At 37.7% G+C, this 17,362-nt stretch overlaps 1 protein-coding gene across 1 annotated transcript in view; it reads left to right on the forward strand.

The window, feature by feature from the left end:
* Window positions 1-247: 247 nt before the first annotated feature.
* The window catches only part of TCTN1 (tectonic family member 1), a gene marked incomplete at its 5' end in the record, with an annotated part of 34,049 nt that continues 16,934 nt past the window's right edge, over window positions 248-17,362 (forward strand). The window contains 4 exons of the mRNA XM_031948543.1: window positions 248-686; window positions 7,485-7,605; window positions 13,071-13,201; window positions 14,471-14,622. Coding sequence (XP_031804403.1) covers window positions 248-686; window positions 7,485-7,605; window positions 13,071-13,201; window positions 14,471-14,622 — 843 coding nt within the window. The remainder of the gene's footprint in view (window positions 687-7,484; window positions 7,606-13,070; window positions 13,202-14,470; window positions 14,623-17,362) is intronic.

Here is a 17,362-nt window from a genome sequence, read left to right on the forward strand (position 1 = left end):
TGATCGCTTTCCTTTCCTGGGCTACGGTGTGCAAGTGGTCTCTAAGGCCCTGACGTCATCCTCTTCCAGTTCCCTAACCTAGTTCCGCTGTGTTGACGTCAATCTCCGCCCCTTCTCGTGACTTCCCTAGACGCCCCCTGGCGTCAATGTCCTCCCCTTTGTAAATTGTTGCTTCCGCCCTCCTCCTCCGGGGACCCTCGCTCTGCGCCCCCGACTGCAGCCCCTTAGTGTCCTTAGAGGCTGCTGACTTCTCCTGACGTCATTCTCCCGCTCCCACGCGCGCTTGAATTTGAGCCTGGATCGGCCCCGCCTCCCTGAGGTCAATCCCCGCCTTCCTTGGACAAGCTCGGCTCCGCCCCCTCCCGTACAGTCCTTTCCCCGGCCCGCCTCCTTCCGTGATGCCCCGCGCGCGGCTAGGCCGTTTCCAAGACGACGCGTGTTTCCGGCGTGCGGGCCCTGCCTGTGGCTCAAGATGGGGTGGCGCGGGGTCCTGTGGTTGCTACTCGTGTTCCTGAGCCCGGGGGCGGCGCGGGGTCCCGACCCTGAATCCCAAACCCGGACCCACACCGAGTCCCCCCGGGGCCCGGACCCCGCAGCCGAGGTCGGGACCGCTTCTCAGGCGCCTGGGACTCTGGCCCCGAGGCTCCCAAAGCAGGAGGCGCAGAGGCCCAGCCCGCTTACGGACGGTGGGTACCGAGAAGGTGGGGGCGGGCGAGCGAGCCGGCGTGGCCCGGACCCCGGGCCGACAACCACACTTATTAAGCGCCTGCTGTGTGCACTTAGAGCACGGTGGGAGGGAGAGGGAGTTAGGAGGAGCAGCTGCTACCCGAGCACCTATTAAGCCCCTGCTGTGTGCAGAGAGAGCACCGGAGTCTGTGGAGATACAGTGGGGGAGAGCTCAGCTCCTAGATAGAGCAACCAGAGCATCTAGAAGCGGCTGCTGTGTGCCGAAGTCTCCTGGGTGGCCAGCCCCTGTGGTAGTGCTGGAAACAGGAAAACAAGAAGGAACCCCAGTGGTGATGATAATGGCTAACACTGAGATGGCCCTTGTCAGTTTGCGGACATTGCACAGTCCTCATGACATTAGTGGCATGTACCCATGTCACAGACGAGGAAACTGAGGCAAACAGCCCACAACTGGTAAGTGGCTGAGGGAGAATTCAGGGAATTTCTGACCCTAGGTCCCGAGCTTTCCACACCGGCCCCCCCCTCCCAGAGCGTACAGAGATTTTAGGTAAAACACAGACCCTATCTTCAGGAACCTAGAAGGATGTTAAGGAACAAGAGGAAACAGCTAACACTAGCTGCCTGTATATGGCCACAGTGGCATGTTATCATATAGCTGTATTGCTTGTCCCCTTTTGGTGAGGGCTGATGACTTAATGGGGTGACATCTTGGCTCTGGTGAGCTGGATTTAAGGGAAGCAGAGGTGGGCCAAGCCCTTCGCCGCCTCCTGAGTGATCCAGGGCGGGACATGAGACATCTGGTGGTGGCCCCAGATGCAGCAGGTGACCATAACTCATCCTGACCAGCCTCTGAATTGTCTTCTGCATCCGTTCTGCTGTGAGAGCTTTCACACGCTTGGGGGCGCTGTCCTGTTGCCTCACGCGGGGGTTTGAGGCCCTTCAGCGAGCTGGTTTCCCGCAGTGGGCCAAGCACTCCCAGCAGAGGGGCTGGTCTTCGGTGAGTGCTCCAAACACCCCGTCCAGTTACAGATAAGTTTTTTTTTTAAGTGGTTTTTTTTTTTAAATTGGAGTTTTTTATTTTCACAACATATGTAAGATAATTTTTTCAAAATTGACCCTTGAAAAAATTGGAATTGTTCCAATTCCACCCCCCTTCCCCTCACCCTCTCCCCTAGATGGCATGGGATCCAATATATGTTAAACATGGCAAAAATATACATGTAAGTTTTCAGAGCCCTCTAGGCACGGTACCTTGTTTGATCCTCACCATCACCCTGTGAGGTGGGCACTATTATGATCTGGAGACTGAGGCAAACTGAGGAAACTGACCTGCCCAGGGCTCACACAGTAAGTGTCTGAGGTCACATTTGAACTCGGGTCTTTCTGACTCTGGTCAGGAATTTTACCTACTGTTTCACCAGGTTCTCTATAATGGGTTTAAGCCGCTTACATTAATGAGATCCATAGAACGCAAGATCTGGGCTTGAATGCCCTCTGCGACGCTGCCTGTGACCTTGGATAAGCCTCTCAACCCCTTTGGGACTCATTTATTTCATCTGAAAAATTAAGGGCTTGTATTTGATGACCTCTAAGGTTCCTTTCGTTACTAAGTCAATGCTGGCTTATTGAAAGTTTACTTTATGCAGAATTCTGAGCCTGGCACCTGAAGAGATAAAAAGTTTAGATTTTAAATGACTGTTTATGCTCTCATGGAGTTTACAGTTGAGAAAAAATACATAGAATATAAACAAGATTTTTTTAAGCATCTGCTATATATTGACCTTTGTCCTAGTTGCTGGGAGAGATAGGAAATTTGGATGAGACATGTATTCCTTGCTCTAGTGGACCAGGACAGTTAAGGGGATGTGCACGTATATAAATTTAGGATAAATTTGTGCTCTTAGAATTTATTAAATTATGTTTTTTTTGTTCCTGGTGGTAATAATCATGAATAAATGATTTCAAAGAATTTGAATCAGTCAGCACGAATGTATGAAGTGAATACAGAAAAAATGAAGCAATTCCTACACTGAAGGAGACTAAGTTCTCATGTGATTTTTAAACCAGAGTCACTTCTACGGTCCTGGCAATGCAAGGCAGCAGAAAGGGTCAGACAGTATTACACTAAAATAAAAAGAGCATTAACTTGATAAAATCTGTGCCCTCCTCTGTTGACCTGGATGGGAATGCTAGGTAGCATAAGGAGGAGGGGGACAGAGACCTATTTAAATCTAGTGCCTTTAGAAGGTGTGTTCCCAGAAGGAGGAAGAGTGGGCAGGAAGAGAGAGCACTAGTTCTGAAGTCTTGCGTTTAAAGCCTATTTTTGCTTCCTGTTGTGTGACCTTTGTCAAGTCGTTTCCATTCTCTTGAGCCTTTCAGTTTTCTCATCGGTAAATAAGAAAATTGAATTGCATGATTTCTTGATTCTCTTACAATTCTAAGGTCTAAGATCTATCAGAGTGATACAAGGCCTGAGAACGTCCATAGAAAATGTCATGAATAAATTCCAACAATGGAGAGCATGAAGCCCAGAGAAGGGAATGGCTATCGGAGTCCATCACTGTTATTTAGCCCTTTACAACAATAGTCCTGTGAAAGTTAAAATCCCTGGGGTTTTCCCTCCACTTTGGAGATTATGAAAATATGACTCAAAGAGATTAATAATATTCAATACTTATGTAACAGGTTCTAACCCAAATCATCTAACTCCCAGGTCATTGCTTTTTTTTTTTTTCCTTTTTTTTTTTTTTTTTGAGGCAATTGGGGTTGAGTGACTTGCCCAGGGTCACACAGCCAGGAAGTGTTAAGTGTCTGAGGGCACATTTGAATTCAGGTCCTCCTGACTTCAGGGCTAGTGCTCTATACTCTGTATCATGTAGCTGCCCCCCAAGTCATTGCTTTTTTTTTTTTTTTCTTTTTTTTTTTTTTTTTTTAATTTAATACCTTTTTATTTACAGGATATATACATGGGTAACTTTACAGCATTAACAATTGCCAAACCTCTTGTTCCAATTTTCACCTCTTCCTCCCTAAATGGCAGGATGACAGTAGAGTTAAATATATTAAAAATATAACTTAGATACAATGATACATAAAAACATTATTTTTGTACAAAAGAATCAGACTCTGAATTATTGTACAATTACTTTGAAAAAAAAATTTGCATAAATATAGGTTGGGAGTTCAATGTAATGGTTTTAGTCATCCCAGAGTACTTTCTCTGGGCGAGCTAGTTCAGTTCTTATGCTCCATTAGAAATGATTTGGTTGATCTCGTTGCTGAGGATGGCCTGATCCATCAGAACTGGTCATCATCTATATTTTGTTAAGTATATAATGATCTCCTGGTCCTGCTCATTTCACTCAGCATCAGTTCGCGTAAGTCTCTCCAGGGCTTTCTGAAATCATCCTGTTGGTCATTTCTTACAGAACAGTAATATTCCATAATTTTCATATACCACAATTTATTCAGCCATTCTCCAACTGATGGACATCCATTCAGTTTCCAGTTTTACCACTACAAAGGGCTGCCACAAACATTCGTGCACATACAGGTCCCTTTCCCTTCTTTATAATCTCTTGGGATATAATCCCAGTAGTAACACTGCTGGATCAAAGGGTATGCACGTTTGATAACTTTTGAGCATAGTTCAACTACTCTCCAAAATGGTTGGATTAGTTCACAACTCCCAACAATGAATCAATGTCCCAGTTTTCCCACATCCCCTCCAACAATCATCATTATTTTTTCCTGTCATCTTAGCCAATCTGACAGGTGTGTAGTGGTATCTTAGAGTTGTCTTAATTTGCATTTCTCTGATTAATAATGACCAAGTCATTGCTTTTTAAAAAATATATCTTTTTTTATTCTCGACCAACATAATAACCAACATCAATATTTCAAAATACAAAGAAGAAAAAAAGAAGATCGCATAAGAAACTAGACTTTTGTATGTGCTTTTATTTATTTATTTATTTTGGAGACTCAGCCTTCTCTTATCTAGATGACAATTCAGTGGTCATTCATAGGATAAACCTTACCATTAATTGGCACTGTAGCTTTGCATTCTGGGTCAATTTATTTATTCTGAGGCTGCCTGTGATGTCAGGTGCTCACTATATTGGTTCCAGACACAGACACTCATTGGGATTTAGCTTTGTTGTGCCCTAGAACTCCCCAGCTCTAGTAATCCACAAGCCTTATCTTGTTTAGAGCAGGGACTCTGTATGTGTCCTGTGCTTGTACTTTTTTTTGTTGTTGTTGTTTAAATTTATTTTATCCAGTTATGTGTAAAAAACATTTTTTGGTTATACATGTACATTCATTTTTTTTACTTTCATATTTCCTTATGAATCATGTTGGGAGAGAAAAATCAGAAGAGAAGGGAAAAAACACAAGAGAAAAAAATAGAAGAAAAAGGGAGGGGAAAGTGAACATAGCATGTGTTGATTTACATTTCAGTCTCCATATTTCTTTCTCTGGATGTGAATGGCATTTTCTATACAAATTTTATTAGGATTGCCTTGGATCTCTGAGAAGAACCAAGATTTTCATAGTTGATCATCTCACAATCTTATTGTTGTTGTTGTGTACAATGTTTTCCTGGTTTTACTTGTTTCACACAGCATCAGTTCATGTAAATCTTTCCAGGCCTTTCTAAAATCAGACTGTCCGTCATTTTCAATAGAACAGTAATATTCCATTGCTTTCATATACCATAACTTTTCATCCGTTCCCCAGTTGATGGACAATTCTGTGCTATCAGAAAAAGAGCTGCTACAAACATTTTTGCACATGTGGGTCCTTTTCTTTTTAAAAAAATTTCTTTGGAACACTAGGAAATGAATGTAAACTGCTTGCATTTTTGTTCTTCTTCCCGGGTTATTTATACCTTCTAAATCCAATTCTCCATGAGCAACAAGAAAACTGTTTGGTTCTGCACACATATATTATATCCAAGATCCACTGCAATCTATTTAACATCTTTGGGGAGAGGGCGGAGGGAGGGAGGGGAAAAATCGGAACAGAAGTGAGTGCAAGGGATAATGTTGTAAAAAACTACCCTGGCATAGGTTCTGTCAATAAAAAGTTATTAAAAAAAAAATAAAGAGTTGTATATGGAAAAAAAAAATAAAAAAAAAGTTACCAATGATTTCTTCATTAAAAAAAAAAAAAAAATTTCTTTGGGATTCAGACCCAGTAGAGATATGCTTGGATCAAAGGGTATGCCCAGTTTTATAACCCTTTGGGCATAGTTCCAAATTGCTCTCTGTAATGGTTGGATCATTTCACAATTCCATTATCTAAGGTATTAGTGTCCCATTTTTCCCACATCCTCTCCCATATTAATCATTATCTTTTTCTGTCATCTTGGCCAGTCTGAGAGGTGTAAGGAGGTACCTCGAGTTGTTTTAATTTGCATTTCTCTAATCAATAATGATTTAGAGCATTTTTTCATGTGACTAGAAATGGCATTAATTTCTTCATCTGAAAATTCTCACGTACTTAAAAAAAAAAAGAAGCCCTTGTGTAGATGTGTATATATAATCGTGTTACTTTAAACAAGGAAACAAAATTGCTCTACTTGCAACTTCATTTGTACCTTTCTCCCCTCTGCATTTTAAAACTTTGTTTTTTTATCAAGATTCTTTGTATATGTGTGTGTTTGTTCCCCCCTTCCTCCCCCCCATTATTATAAATTTGGCCTTCCCCTAAATTGTTCTCCTGGTTTAATTTATTTCAGTCAATATTTCCCAATCTCATAGTTACCATTTCTTATGGCACAATGAAATTTACATTCATTTGCTGTCAGTCATTTGTTCATCCATTCTCTAGTTGGTGAGGATTTATTTTTTCTACAGGTCTTTGCTCCAGCAAAAAGTGTCATTCTGGTATTCTTGTACATATGAGTTCTTTCTGGCCTTGACCTCCTTAAGGATACATGCCTAATTAGAATAATACTGGGTCAAAGATTGTGTACAGTGACTTTTTGCTTTTAATCCCATATTGCCTTTCAGAATAGTTGGACTGATTTACAGCTCCATTGGTAGTACATTAGTTTGCCCGTCCTACAGTATCACTTTCATCAATTGCTATTTTCTTCTTTTGTTTCTTAGTAAAGTATATGGCAGAGAGTCAGTATATCCTAGTGGATGGCTGGCTTTAAAGACAGAAAGATCTGATTTCAAGTTCTTTCTCTGAAACATATAGGGCATGAATCAGGGCAAATCCCTGAATCTCTCAGACTTCTAGGCTACTCCTTTTTTCCTCCTTTTTCATTTTTTTTTCTTCCAAATACATGTAATGATAGTTTTCAACATTTATTTTTCTAAGACTTTATATCTCAAAATTTTTCTCCTCCTTCCCATACCTCCACCCTCCCCAAGATAGCAAGTAATCTGATCTTGGTTAAATATGTGCAGTTCTTTTAAACATATTTCCATATTTGTCATGTTGTGCAAGAAAAATCAAAACAACAGGGAAAAAACCATGAGAAAGAAAACAAAAGAAAAAGGTGAAAATCCTATGCCTTGATGCACATTCAGTTTTTATAATTCTCTCTCTGGGTGTGATGGTATTTGCCATCCCAAATCTATTGAAATTTAGGCTACGCTTTAAGAGTCTGTCCCAGAGAAGGTGCTCACCTGCCCGGGTGGAGGGAGTGTTCTCCCCATGGAGTTTTCTGTACCAGAGATCAGGTTTTGCCCCTCTCCTAAAGTAGACGGGTCATTAAAAATGCCTGAGGTAGTTACTACCAGTCTATGTTACTTGTCATTGACCTGCTGTGTTTTCTCTAGTTTCTACACTGTGTGTGTGTGATCTGATAGCCGAAGAATGTGACGCTAACTGCTGCTGTGACCCTGACTGCAGCTCTGCAGACTTCAGTGTTTTCTCAACATGCTCTGTTGATGTTGTCAAGTAAGTTTACAACTGTAGCCTTTACAACTGTTTCTGATTGATACTTGACACTTACCCCTCCAATAGTTAGCCTATGTTTTCTGATAAATCTTCAGAGAGTATTTACTCAGTCTCTGGAGGCCTCCCTTTTGTGCTTTTACCATTTCCAGAATGCTAGTGCATCATTTCATTATTTATTTATCTATTGCCTGAAAACTGTGCCCCTGAAAGGAAAATCAAAGTTCCTGTATTGGTGATTATTTCAGATGGTTTCAAGATAACCACTTTGTAACATAAGTAAGCTATTCTCATTAATATCTTGTGAGGAAAAGAGTTCATTTTGATTTTATACAATTTTGACTGATATGACAAAAATTCAATAGGAAGATTTTGTTTAGACTATTATGGTAAATTCTGGCAGTTCACATTGTACACAAGAATAGTGGAAAACTGTTCACAGATGATTAGAATTTGAAGAATCTATCTTGAATTATCTGTGTACAAATATGTCAGATTTCAAAGTTTTAAAGTAAGAAGCACTTAACGATGGTAATTACTATAGGTAGCAGGGTGATGAGGCCAATTTATGATCCTGAGAATGATAATTTAAATTTAGTTTTATGGAAGGATTAGCAAGTGATGTTTGAAAGTTTGAATGCTTTTCAAAGTTATGCAGTCTGTTTTCATCAGAGTTTTTTGGCTGACCAAAAGAAAATATCCCAATGCATTTGTGTTCTTCTATTCAATATTGGGGAGCCTTCCTCAGGCTCTCGTGATAATATGTGGATTTTAGTAGAGCATGACACCTGTCCCTTCAGTTACCTTTTCTACTTATTTTCCTGAAGGAGTTAACGATAAATGTAGGTGGGGCTTCTGTATAGTCCAGAAGTGTTTGGCCTGTCGTTTTACTTTTAAACCAGATTCTCCAATATATTTTTGTCATCCTCTCCTACATGTATGCATTGAAGTTATTAGGTACAGCAAGATATTTTGATTTATTGGGAGGATTGGTCTTCTTGAATTCTTCTTAACTTGCTTGAAATGTTCCCTCTCTTCATTTTCACCTCTTAGAATCCTTGGTTTTTTTCAAGACTCAACTAGAATAGCACCTCTTTCATGAATTCTTTCCTGATCCTTCCAAGTGGTGATGCCTTTTCCCCAACATTGCCTTGTTATTTGTTTTGTATTAATTGTTTCCCATGTTATAATGCAAGCTTCTTGAGAGTAGAAACAATATTATCCCCTTTATCTTTGTATCTTTAGAACCTAGCCTGCTGCCTAATCTCTTAAATGCTTGTTGATTGAGTGAGTAGACTTTCTCAGTCTCATCATCTTCTGTAACAGGTAGTGATGGAAACTATCATTATTTTCATGGTGGTCTTAGGAAATAATATTTCTTATTGTCCTTGGATACACAATGAAGCCAATTGCACCAATTCCAACAATTCCTTTATTTTCCTTTCCATGGAAAACTTGTGAACTTTTTTTATTTATATGCAACTTTTTTTTTTTTTTGGCTTTCTCATTTTATTTATAGAAAGCTTATAACTTTGAGTCAGTTCTCTACATATTTGAGAAATCAGGCCTTTATCAGAAATACTGGCTGTACAAACTCTTTAGCAGCTTTCTGCTTCCCTTCCAATTTTGGTTGCATTGGCTTTATTTGTACAAAACCTTTTAAATTTAATGTAATCAAAAATGATCCATTTTGCATTTCATAATGTTTTCTGTTTGGTCACAAATTCTTCCCTTTTCATAGATCTTACTTAGGTAAACTGTTCCCTGCTCTTCTCATTTTCTAAGGTATCGTCTTTTATGTCTAAATCATGGATGTACCTATTTTGATCTTATCTTGGTATATGGTGTGAGATGTTGATCAGTGCCTAGTTGAGCCTTAAAACTATTTTCCAGTTTTCCCAGCAGTTTTTTGTCAGATAGTTCTTTTTGGTCCATTCATGTGTCAAGTTGATTGTCATCTGTCATCTCCTCCATGAGCTGTATACTTGGCTATGTTATGATTTCTAAGCACCAGGTGAGTGGTATATAGAACAGGAATTAGGATTTAGAGGAGGAAGCTGTCAGGTTCAAGTAAGCTGATCACAGGGCATTGTTTTCCTTACTTTCTTCTTTTTAAGTCTGAATTTTTCAATAGGAAGTTCATAACCTGATCCAGTCAGTGCCAGCTCTTATTTTAACTGATAGTATAGAGCTTCTTTGTCTTTGGCTGCAAAGTGTAGATAGAATCAGTCTGATTTCTATATTGACCATTTGATGGTGTCCATGTGTAAAGTCACATTTTGGGTTGTTGAAAAAGAGTGTTTGATATATTGGATTACTTGCCATCTAGGAGAAGGGTGGGGTGGAAGGGAGGAAATTTGGAACACAAAGTTTTGCAAGGGTCAGTGGTGAAAAATTATCCTTGCATATGTTTTGAAAATAAAAAGCTTCAATTAAAAAAAGAGAGAGTGTTTATTACCAGCATATTAACTTGACAAAACTTTATTAGTCTCTTGTCTTGTTTCAGTTTGTACTGCAAGGTCAAACTAACTGTTATTTTAACGATCTTTTAATTTACTACTTTAGTATTCCATACCCCCATGATAAATGTGACATCTTTTTTTGGGTGTTATTTCTAGAAGATGTTGTAGGTCTTTAGAGAACTAATCGACTTTGGCCTCTGGCAACAGTGGTTGGAACAGACTTGTATTCCTGTGATACTAATTTGTTTGCCTTAGATTAGAATAGACATCATTTAATCATTTTTGAAATGATCTTGTACTGCTTGTCACACTGTTTTATTCATTGGAAGGGCTATTCCATTTCTTATAAGGGATTCTTGCCCACAGTAGTATAAGTAGTGATCATGTAATTATATTCTCATTGGTGAGACAGCTAGGTTAAGGGCTGGGCCCAGAGTCAGAAAAACCTGAATTCAAACCTGACTTCAGATACTTGGTAGCTTGGGCAAGTCACTTGACCCTGTTTGCCTCAGTTTCCTAGTCTGTAAAATGAGTTGGAGAAGGAAATAGCAAATATTCCAGTATTTCTGCCAAGAAAACCCTAAATAGGGTCATGAAGAGTTGGGCATGACTGAACAACAACGTTTCCATCTTTTAAGTTCTCTGATACCCAAGGTGTCTATTTTCCTGCATTGATAAGAGCATTAACTTATTTTTTTAGGATCAACAAAAGGCCCTGGAGGCATCATTTAGAACATCAGTTAGTTTTCTTGGAAAGCTGAATTGGTAGTGAAGACAGGGTATCACTTGGAAATTGCTTTTCTGAATAAATTCCTGATAGGAACTTGGACTTTTTTCTCTTTCTCTTGAAAGTGGAATGTTATGTGGGAGTTGGAAGGTGGGATTACTAGAAGAATGAAAAAAAAAATCTTACTGCCCCCAAAGCATGCTTTGTATATTCCTACCTTTTATTTTATTTTTTGCTAAGGCTATTGGGGTTAAGTAACTTGCCCAGGGTCACACAGCCAGGAAGTGTTAAGTGTCTGAGATCATATTTGAATTCAGATCCTCCTGACTTCAGGGCTGGTGCTCTATCCACTGCGCCACCTAGTTGCCCCAGTATTCCTACTTCTTTATCTTTTCTTATGCCAATCCCTCCACCTGGAGAAAAAAGAATAGTACCAATTAAGTGAGTGTTCTGGTTAAGTTCCAAGTAGCCGAAGTTCCAAAGCCAAATATTTTACCTTTCATGCACTTAAAGATGGTGAAGACTTAAGAAAGCGTGTCAGCAGCAACTGATTATAATACCTCTTCAAAACAGGCTCTTTCTCCTGACTCCTTGTCACCCTAAGGGGTGTCTTTGCTAGACACCTTAGTTGATGTTATTTATAATCCTTCCTTCTTCCTCTTCTCCTTCCTTGCATGTCCAGTTAGGCACAAAATCTCTCTCCTTAATGAGATTTTACATAACTATCCTTTCTATTTTTGTTTTCACAATGATTCTTAACTCAGATCTTTATTATACATTGTTGCTCTCACTAGAGCAGTCCTCTCCTTAGAATCTCTGCTTCTCTTCTTTCCCATTCCATCCTGTCACTTGAACTGTCTCCAGATTAACCTTCCTGAACACTGAATCTCTTTTGTCATTTTCCTGGCTAGAAACTTTTAATGTTTTTTGATTGCCATCAGAATAAAGTTCAAACTCCTTAGCCTGACATTTAAGGCTTCCCACAGTCTGACCCTATCTGTAGATTGTGCTACTTACTGTCTCCAAATCGTGCTTCTACATCCCTATCTCTGTACCTTTCTCTCTGCCTTCCTAGGATAACTTTCCTACTCTTCTGTACCTTCTCAATCCTTCATGCTCTAGTTACCCTCTCCCCTCTGATCAGCCTACTTGAATCTGATGGCTTCCTCCTCTAGATCCTAATTCTTGGTCTGTGTAGCAGTCACTTGGCAACTATCATTTGCTTCCTTGCATTGTTAGTTATCCTTTTTATGTGTGTATGATTATCTCTTTTATCTAGATGGTAAGCTCCTCAAGGAGGAGCCTTATGTTCTGGTCCATCCACAACAGTGCCAAGTATAGGGTTTGCACCCAGCAGCAATCAAATAAACATGAATGGACTGATCAGATGGTTTTCCTTCCATTAGCAAGTCTGCTATCTCTCTTTATTATCTACCTTCTGTTTTTAGATGCTCTAGTCATTTGTCAGTATCATCATTAACTATTCTGCTAGATGTTTTTCCATAACTTCTGCTAGCATCATCTTGCTCACTTTTTTCCCCAGTTAACTACCCAGCTCTCTATTTCTGCATCTTCCTGACTTCATTTTTTGGTCCATTTATGTGTCAAGTTGATTGCCATCTGTCATCTCCTCCATGGGCTGTATACTTGTCAATGCTATGATTTCTAAGCCCCAAAAATGATCAGATTATTTCAGACATCCATTTTTTCTCATTTCACATGATGTATTTAAAAATTTTTTTTCCTTATTAGCTTTTTAGTGTATTATTAATATATAATGCAATCCATTTTGTAGACATAGGAAAGAACATTGGATATAGCATTGTAGGATATGGTATTCTATCTCAGACATTTACACATGATGTATTCTTATTGTCTTTAATTTATACCTTAATTCAGCAAACTAGATATTCTTAAATTGTTCCTAGTGTTATATTACAAGCAAAATTATTTTATAATCCAAACCTCCATGTTATCCTGTTGTTACCTTGGTTTTTATTCTCACTTGTATAATAAAGCCCTAGACTATATTTCATATTGTACTAAATTTCTTGGTTGTTATTTTTCTTGTCTAGATTTTTTCTCTCATCATAGAAAAGACAGAATTATAAATGCTAGTCCTTGTAACAGTGAATAAACTTAACAACAATGATATTTCATATTTTCACAATAGTCTCAGCAGAGCCACTAATCTTGTAAATATGTCCATGTGATATTTTTAACCTATCTTGCCTAAATTGTTTATGTTGTAGATTTTAGAGCTTTTTTTTTGTTTTCAGAGATGATGATCATTTCTGCTTTCAAAAGACAGCTACATATGAAATGGATTTGCAAGCAGAACCACCTAAAAGACTATTTCAGTTAACTGATAAAGTCAACCCATCTCTTTTCTGCCTCTATACTCTCAACTGTAAGTATCTGATGAAAAAATGTATTCAATCAAGGCATAGGGGAAATTTTTTCTTTAAACTTCTTTTGTAGCAAGAATAAAGCTTAAATTTAGGATCCAAGTAATTAACCTTCCTTGTGGTACAGTACATAGATGTCCTCTGCAAATATCAAGGAACTTAACATAATTGCTTGTTAATGGATTCTCTTTTGAAGTAATTGTGTTTATGTTTCCTAATTTGTAATATATCAAGCTACCTGGTTTATATTTCCTGAATGTTTTTTAAATTTGACTTCCTCTTAGTTGTTATGGTACAGCTTTGAATAGTAGCTGTAGTTCCCATTTCCTTTTTTGCTTTCATTTTTATTGAGATTTGCATAAAAACAGTATTTATTTTTATAAAATCATTTAGCCTTGATCAAGGCTACCAAAATCCATTTTTAGAAAATAGGTACTGAAAAATGCCACCACAATTGGAGAGATTAGAAAGACCAGGGATATTCATTTATGGGATTGCCTGTCAATCTTTAAAAACATTTTTTTGTTATGTAGTTTATTGTTTTTATTAGAATGACATTAAAATTTTGATTCAACTTTTATCTCATAATTAAGCGAGAGCAAGAACTTAAATTGCTGATTTGTTAACATAACAGGAAACAAATGACATTGCAAATCAATTTTCTGTCCACTGACACATTCAGGGATACATACAGCCTATTTTCCTTCTTTTAGTTTGTAGGACACAGAAGAACCATCCTCAATTGACTCTTTTTTAAATTGGCTATGGGGTGAGGAGAGTAATCTCTCCTTGTTTCTTGTGTGAAAGATAAAAAAATGAATTTTTTTATATCCACCCAAATTTGCCTCTCTAAACTGGTTCATTGATTGATCCCAACCTAGGTTGAAGAACATAATTTTTGTATATGACTCCATTGTGCTGTTGGACTATAGAGCATAGGAGCCATATTGGATTTCTCTCCATATTGGACTGAAAAGCATACTGTCCCTGTTGGCACATGTACTTATCTGGAATGAGGCAGGTAGAATGATATGTGAGAGCTGTAAGGGGCTTTGAAAATCAAGTTGGGTAGTCTTCTCATTTTACATAGGAGAAAATTGAGTTTCATGGAGATGGAGTGACTAGGCTATGGAAGAGAACTCCATGCAATTGGTTTTAACCTGAGGGTACATTTCAGATGAATCTGTTTCTCTAGTCTTAGTTCTGTTTGTAGGGACAATCTTGAAAAGCTTTTATTTTGACTTTGACAAACATGCTTTCTTTCACAACAGACAAAGCTGCGTTATCCTTTATTACTCCTGAATTCCCCAATGAGAATGATTTTGATAATTTCTTGACAAAGTCTGATAATTTTGCCAGAACTAAAGAATTAGACATTTCTCACCCAACCATGCTGAATGCTCCAACTGCTACTAAATACATGGTAAGTAAAGAATCTGGCTTTCGTAAAATTCTCTTTGTAAGACATATAGAAGACCTACACAGGGAAGTATACTTTCAATTAGCTTATTTACTTAAGTAAGACTGTATGTTTCTTTAAGATAGAGATCTTATCTAATTTTTATCCTCATTGTTTAATGTAGTATCTTGCATATTGTAGAGGCTCAAAAGATGTTTTTTAAATTGAAATGAATTTTTCAAGAGGTTGTAAAAAAAAAAAGTTAGTTTTGTGATAATACAGAATTTTTATTTGAAACTTAATTTTTAAAAACTAATATAGTTATGTTAACCAAAGAACAAGAAACAGACTCTTTAGTAGGATGGGTAAGGTTTTTTTATTTTTTATTATAGCTTTTTATTGACAAAACATATGCATGGGTAATTTTTCAACATTAACAGTTTTGAATAATCTCCTTCTCTCTTCCACCCTCCCTCATTGAAAAAAAAAAAAAATCCATTACAAAAAATATATGGTCATATAAAATAAATTATATTCAAAATGTAATAAATAAATTTCCCATTAGCCAGGTTCCCTTCTCCCCTCAAAAAAAAAAGAAAGATAAAGAAAATATGCTTCAATATGCACTCTGAATCTGTCAGCTCTCTGACTGAAGGTGAGTAACATGTTTCATCAATTTGGCATTATTGTAATCATTATGTTGATCAGAATTAGCCTTTCACAATTGATTTTCTTTACACTAGTATTAATGTGTTCTCCTGATTCTATTCACTTCACTTTGCATCAGTAACCATCTCCTCTAGTATTTTTAATAGCTGAATAGTATTCTGTTACATTCATATGTTATAACTTCTTCATTCATTCTTCAGTTGATGGATTTTCCTCAGTTTCCAATTCTTTGCTACTTCAAAAAGAGTTGTCATAAATATTTTTTTACATTTTGGTCCTTTACCTCTTTCTTTAATTTTTTTGGAAGTATAGGCCTACCTACTAAAAGAATTGCTGGGTCAAAGGTAGTATATATGTGTTTATTAGCTTTTTGAGTGTAATTCCAAATTGCTTTCCAGAATGGTTGGACTGGTTCACAGCTTCATCAATAATAGTACGTTAGTTGTACTTGTTTTTCCATGCCCCCTCCAGCCTACGTCATTCTCCTTTTCTGTCATGTTAGCCAATCTGCTAGGTATAAGGGGGTATCTCAAGAGTTGTTTTAATTTACATTTCTCTAATCAATAGTGATTTAGAGTCTGTTTTTTATATAGTAAATAAAACTTAAAGTTCTTCCTCTGAAAACTGCCTATCTATATCCGTTGGCTGTTTATTAATGGAGGAATGACTCTTATTGTAAATTTAACTCAGTTTCCTTCATATCTTAGAACTAAAATCTTTAAATTTTCTGCAAAGACCCCCCCACCCCAGTTTCCTGCTTTCCTTTTAATTTTTAGCTGCATTGATTTTGTTTGTGCAAAATCTTACAAATTTTATATAATGAAAATTATACATTTTACCACCTGGGGACCTCTTGTTTGGTCATTAACTCTTTCTCTTTCTAGATGCGATATTTATGCTCTACTAATTTTCTTATAATGTCACTATATTTAAATCATATCCCCATTTTGAGATTATCTTAGTATGCAGTTGGAGATGGTGATCTGTACTTAATTTCTGCCAGATTTCTTTCCAGTTTTCCCAATATATATTTTTTTAAATAGTGAGTTCTTGTCATAACAACTGGGATCTTTTTGAGTTTATCAAAGACTAGGTTTCTGTGCTCCTTTGCTTCTGTATATTGTATACATAATCAATTCTGCTGATAAATTTCAATTTCTTTGAAACTATTTCTACTCATATGAAAGGGTGTTCCAAATCACTATTGATCAAAGAAATGCAAATTAAGACAACTCTGAGATACCACTACACACCTGTCAGATTGGATGACAGATACGATGACAGGAAAAAATAATGATGAATGTTGGAGGGTATGTGGGAAAAGTGGGACACTGATGCATTGTTGGTGGAGTTGTGAATGAATTCAATCATTCTGAAGAGCAATCTGGAATTGTGCCCCAAAAGTTATCAATCTGTGTATACTCTTTGATCCAGCAGTGCTACTACTGGGCTAATATCCTAAAGAGATACTAAAGAAGGGAAAGGGACCTGTCTGTGCCAAAATGTTTCTGGCAGCTCTGTTTGTAGTGGCTAGAAACTGGAAAATGAATGGATGTCCATCAATTGGAGTATGGTTGGGTAAATTGTGGTATATGAATGTTATAGAATATTATTGTTCTGTAAGAAATGACCAGTAGGATGAATACAGAGAGGCTTGGAGAGATTTACATGAACCGATGCTGAGTGAAATGAGCAGAACTAGGAGATCATTATATACCTCAACAACAATACTGTATGAGGATGTATTCTGATGGAAGTGGATTTCTTCAGCAAAGAGAAGATCTAATTCAGTTCCAATTGATCAATGATGGACAGAATCAGCTACACCCAGAGAAGGAACACTGAGAAATGAATGTAAACTGTTTGCATTTTTGTTTTTCTTCTCAGGTTATTTTTACCTTCTGAATCCAATTCTTCCTGTGCAACAAGAGAACTGTTTGGTTCTGTACACATATATTGTATCTAGGATATACTATAACATATTTAACATGTATAAGACTGCCTGCCATCTAGGGGAGGGGATCGTGGGAGGGAAGGGAAAAGTCGGAACAGAAGTGAGTGCAAGGGATAATGTAAAAAATTACCCATGCATATG

The sequence above is a fragment of the Sarcophilus harrisii genome, chromosome 1 (assembly GCF_902635505.1).
Source record: "Sarcophilus harrisii chromosome 1, mSarHar1.11, whole genome shotgun sequence".
NCBI lineage: Eukaryota > Metazoa > Chordata > Mammalia > Dasyuromorphia > Dasyuridae > Sarcophilus > Sarcophilus harrisii.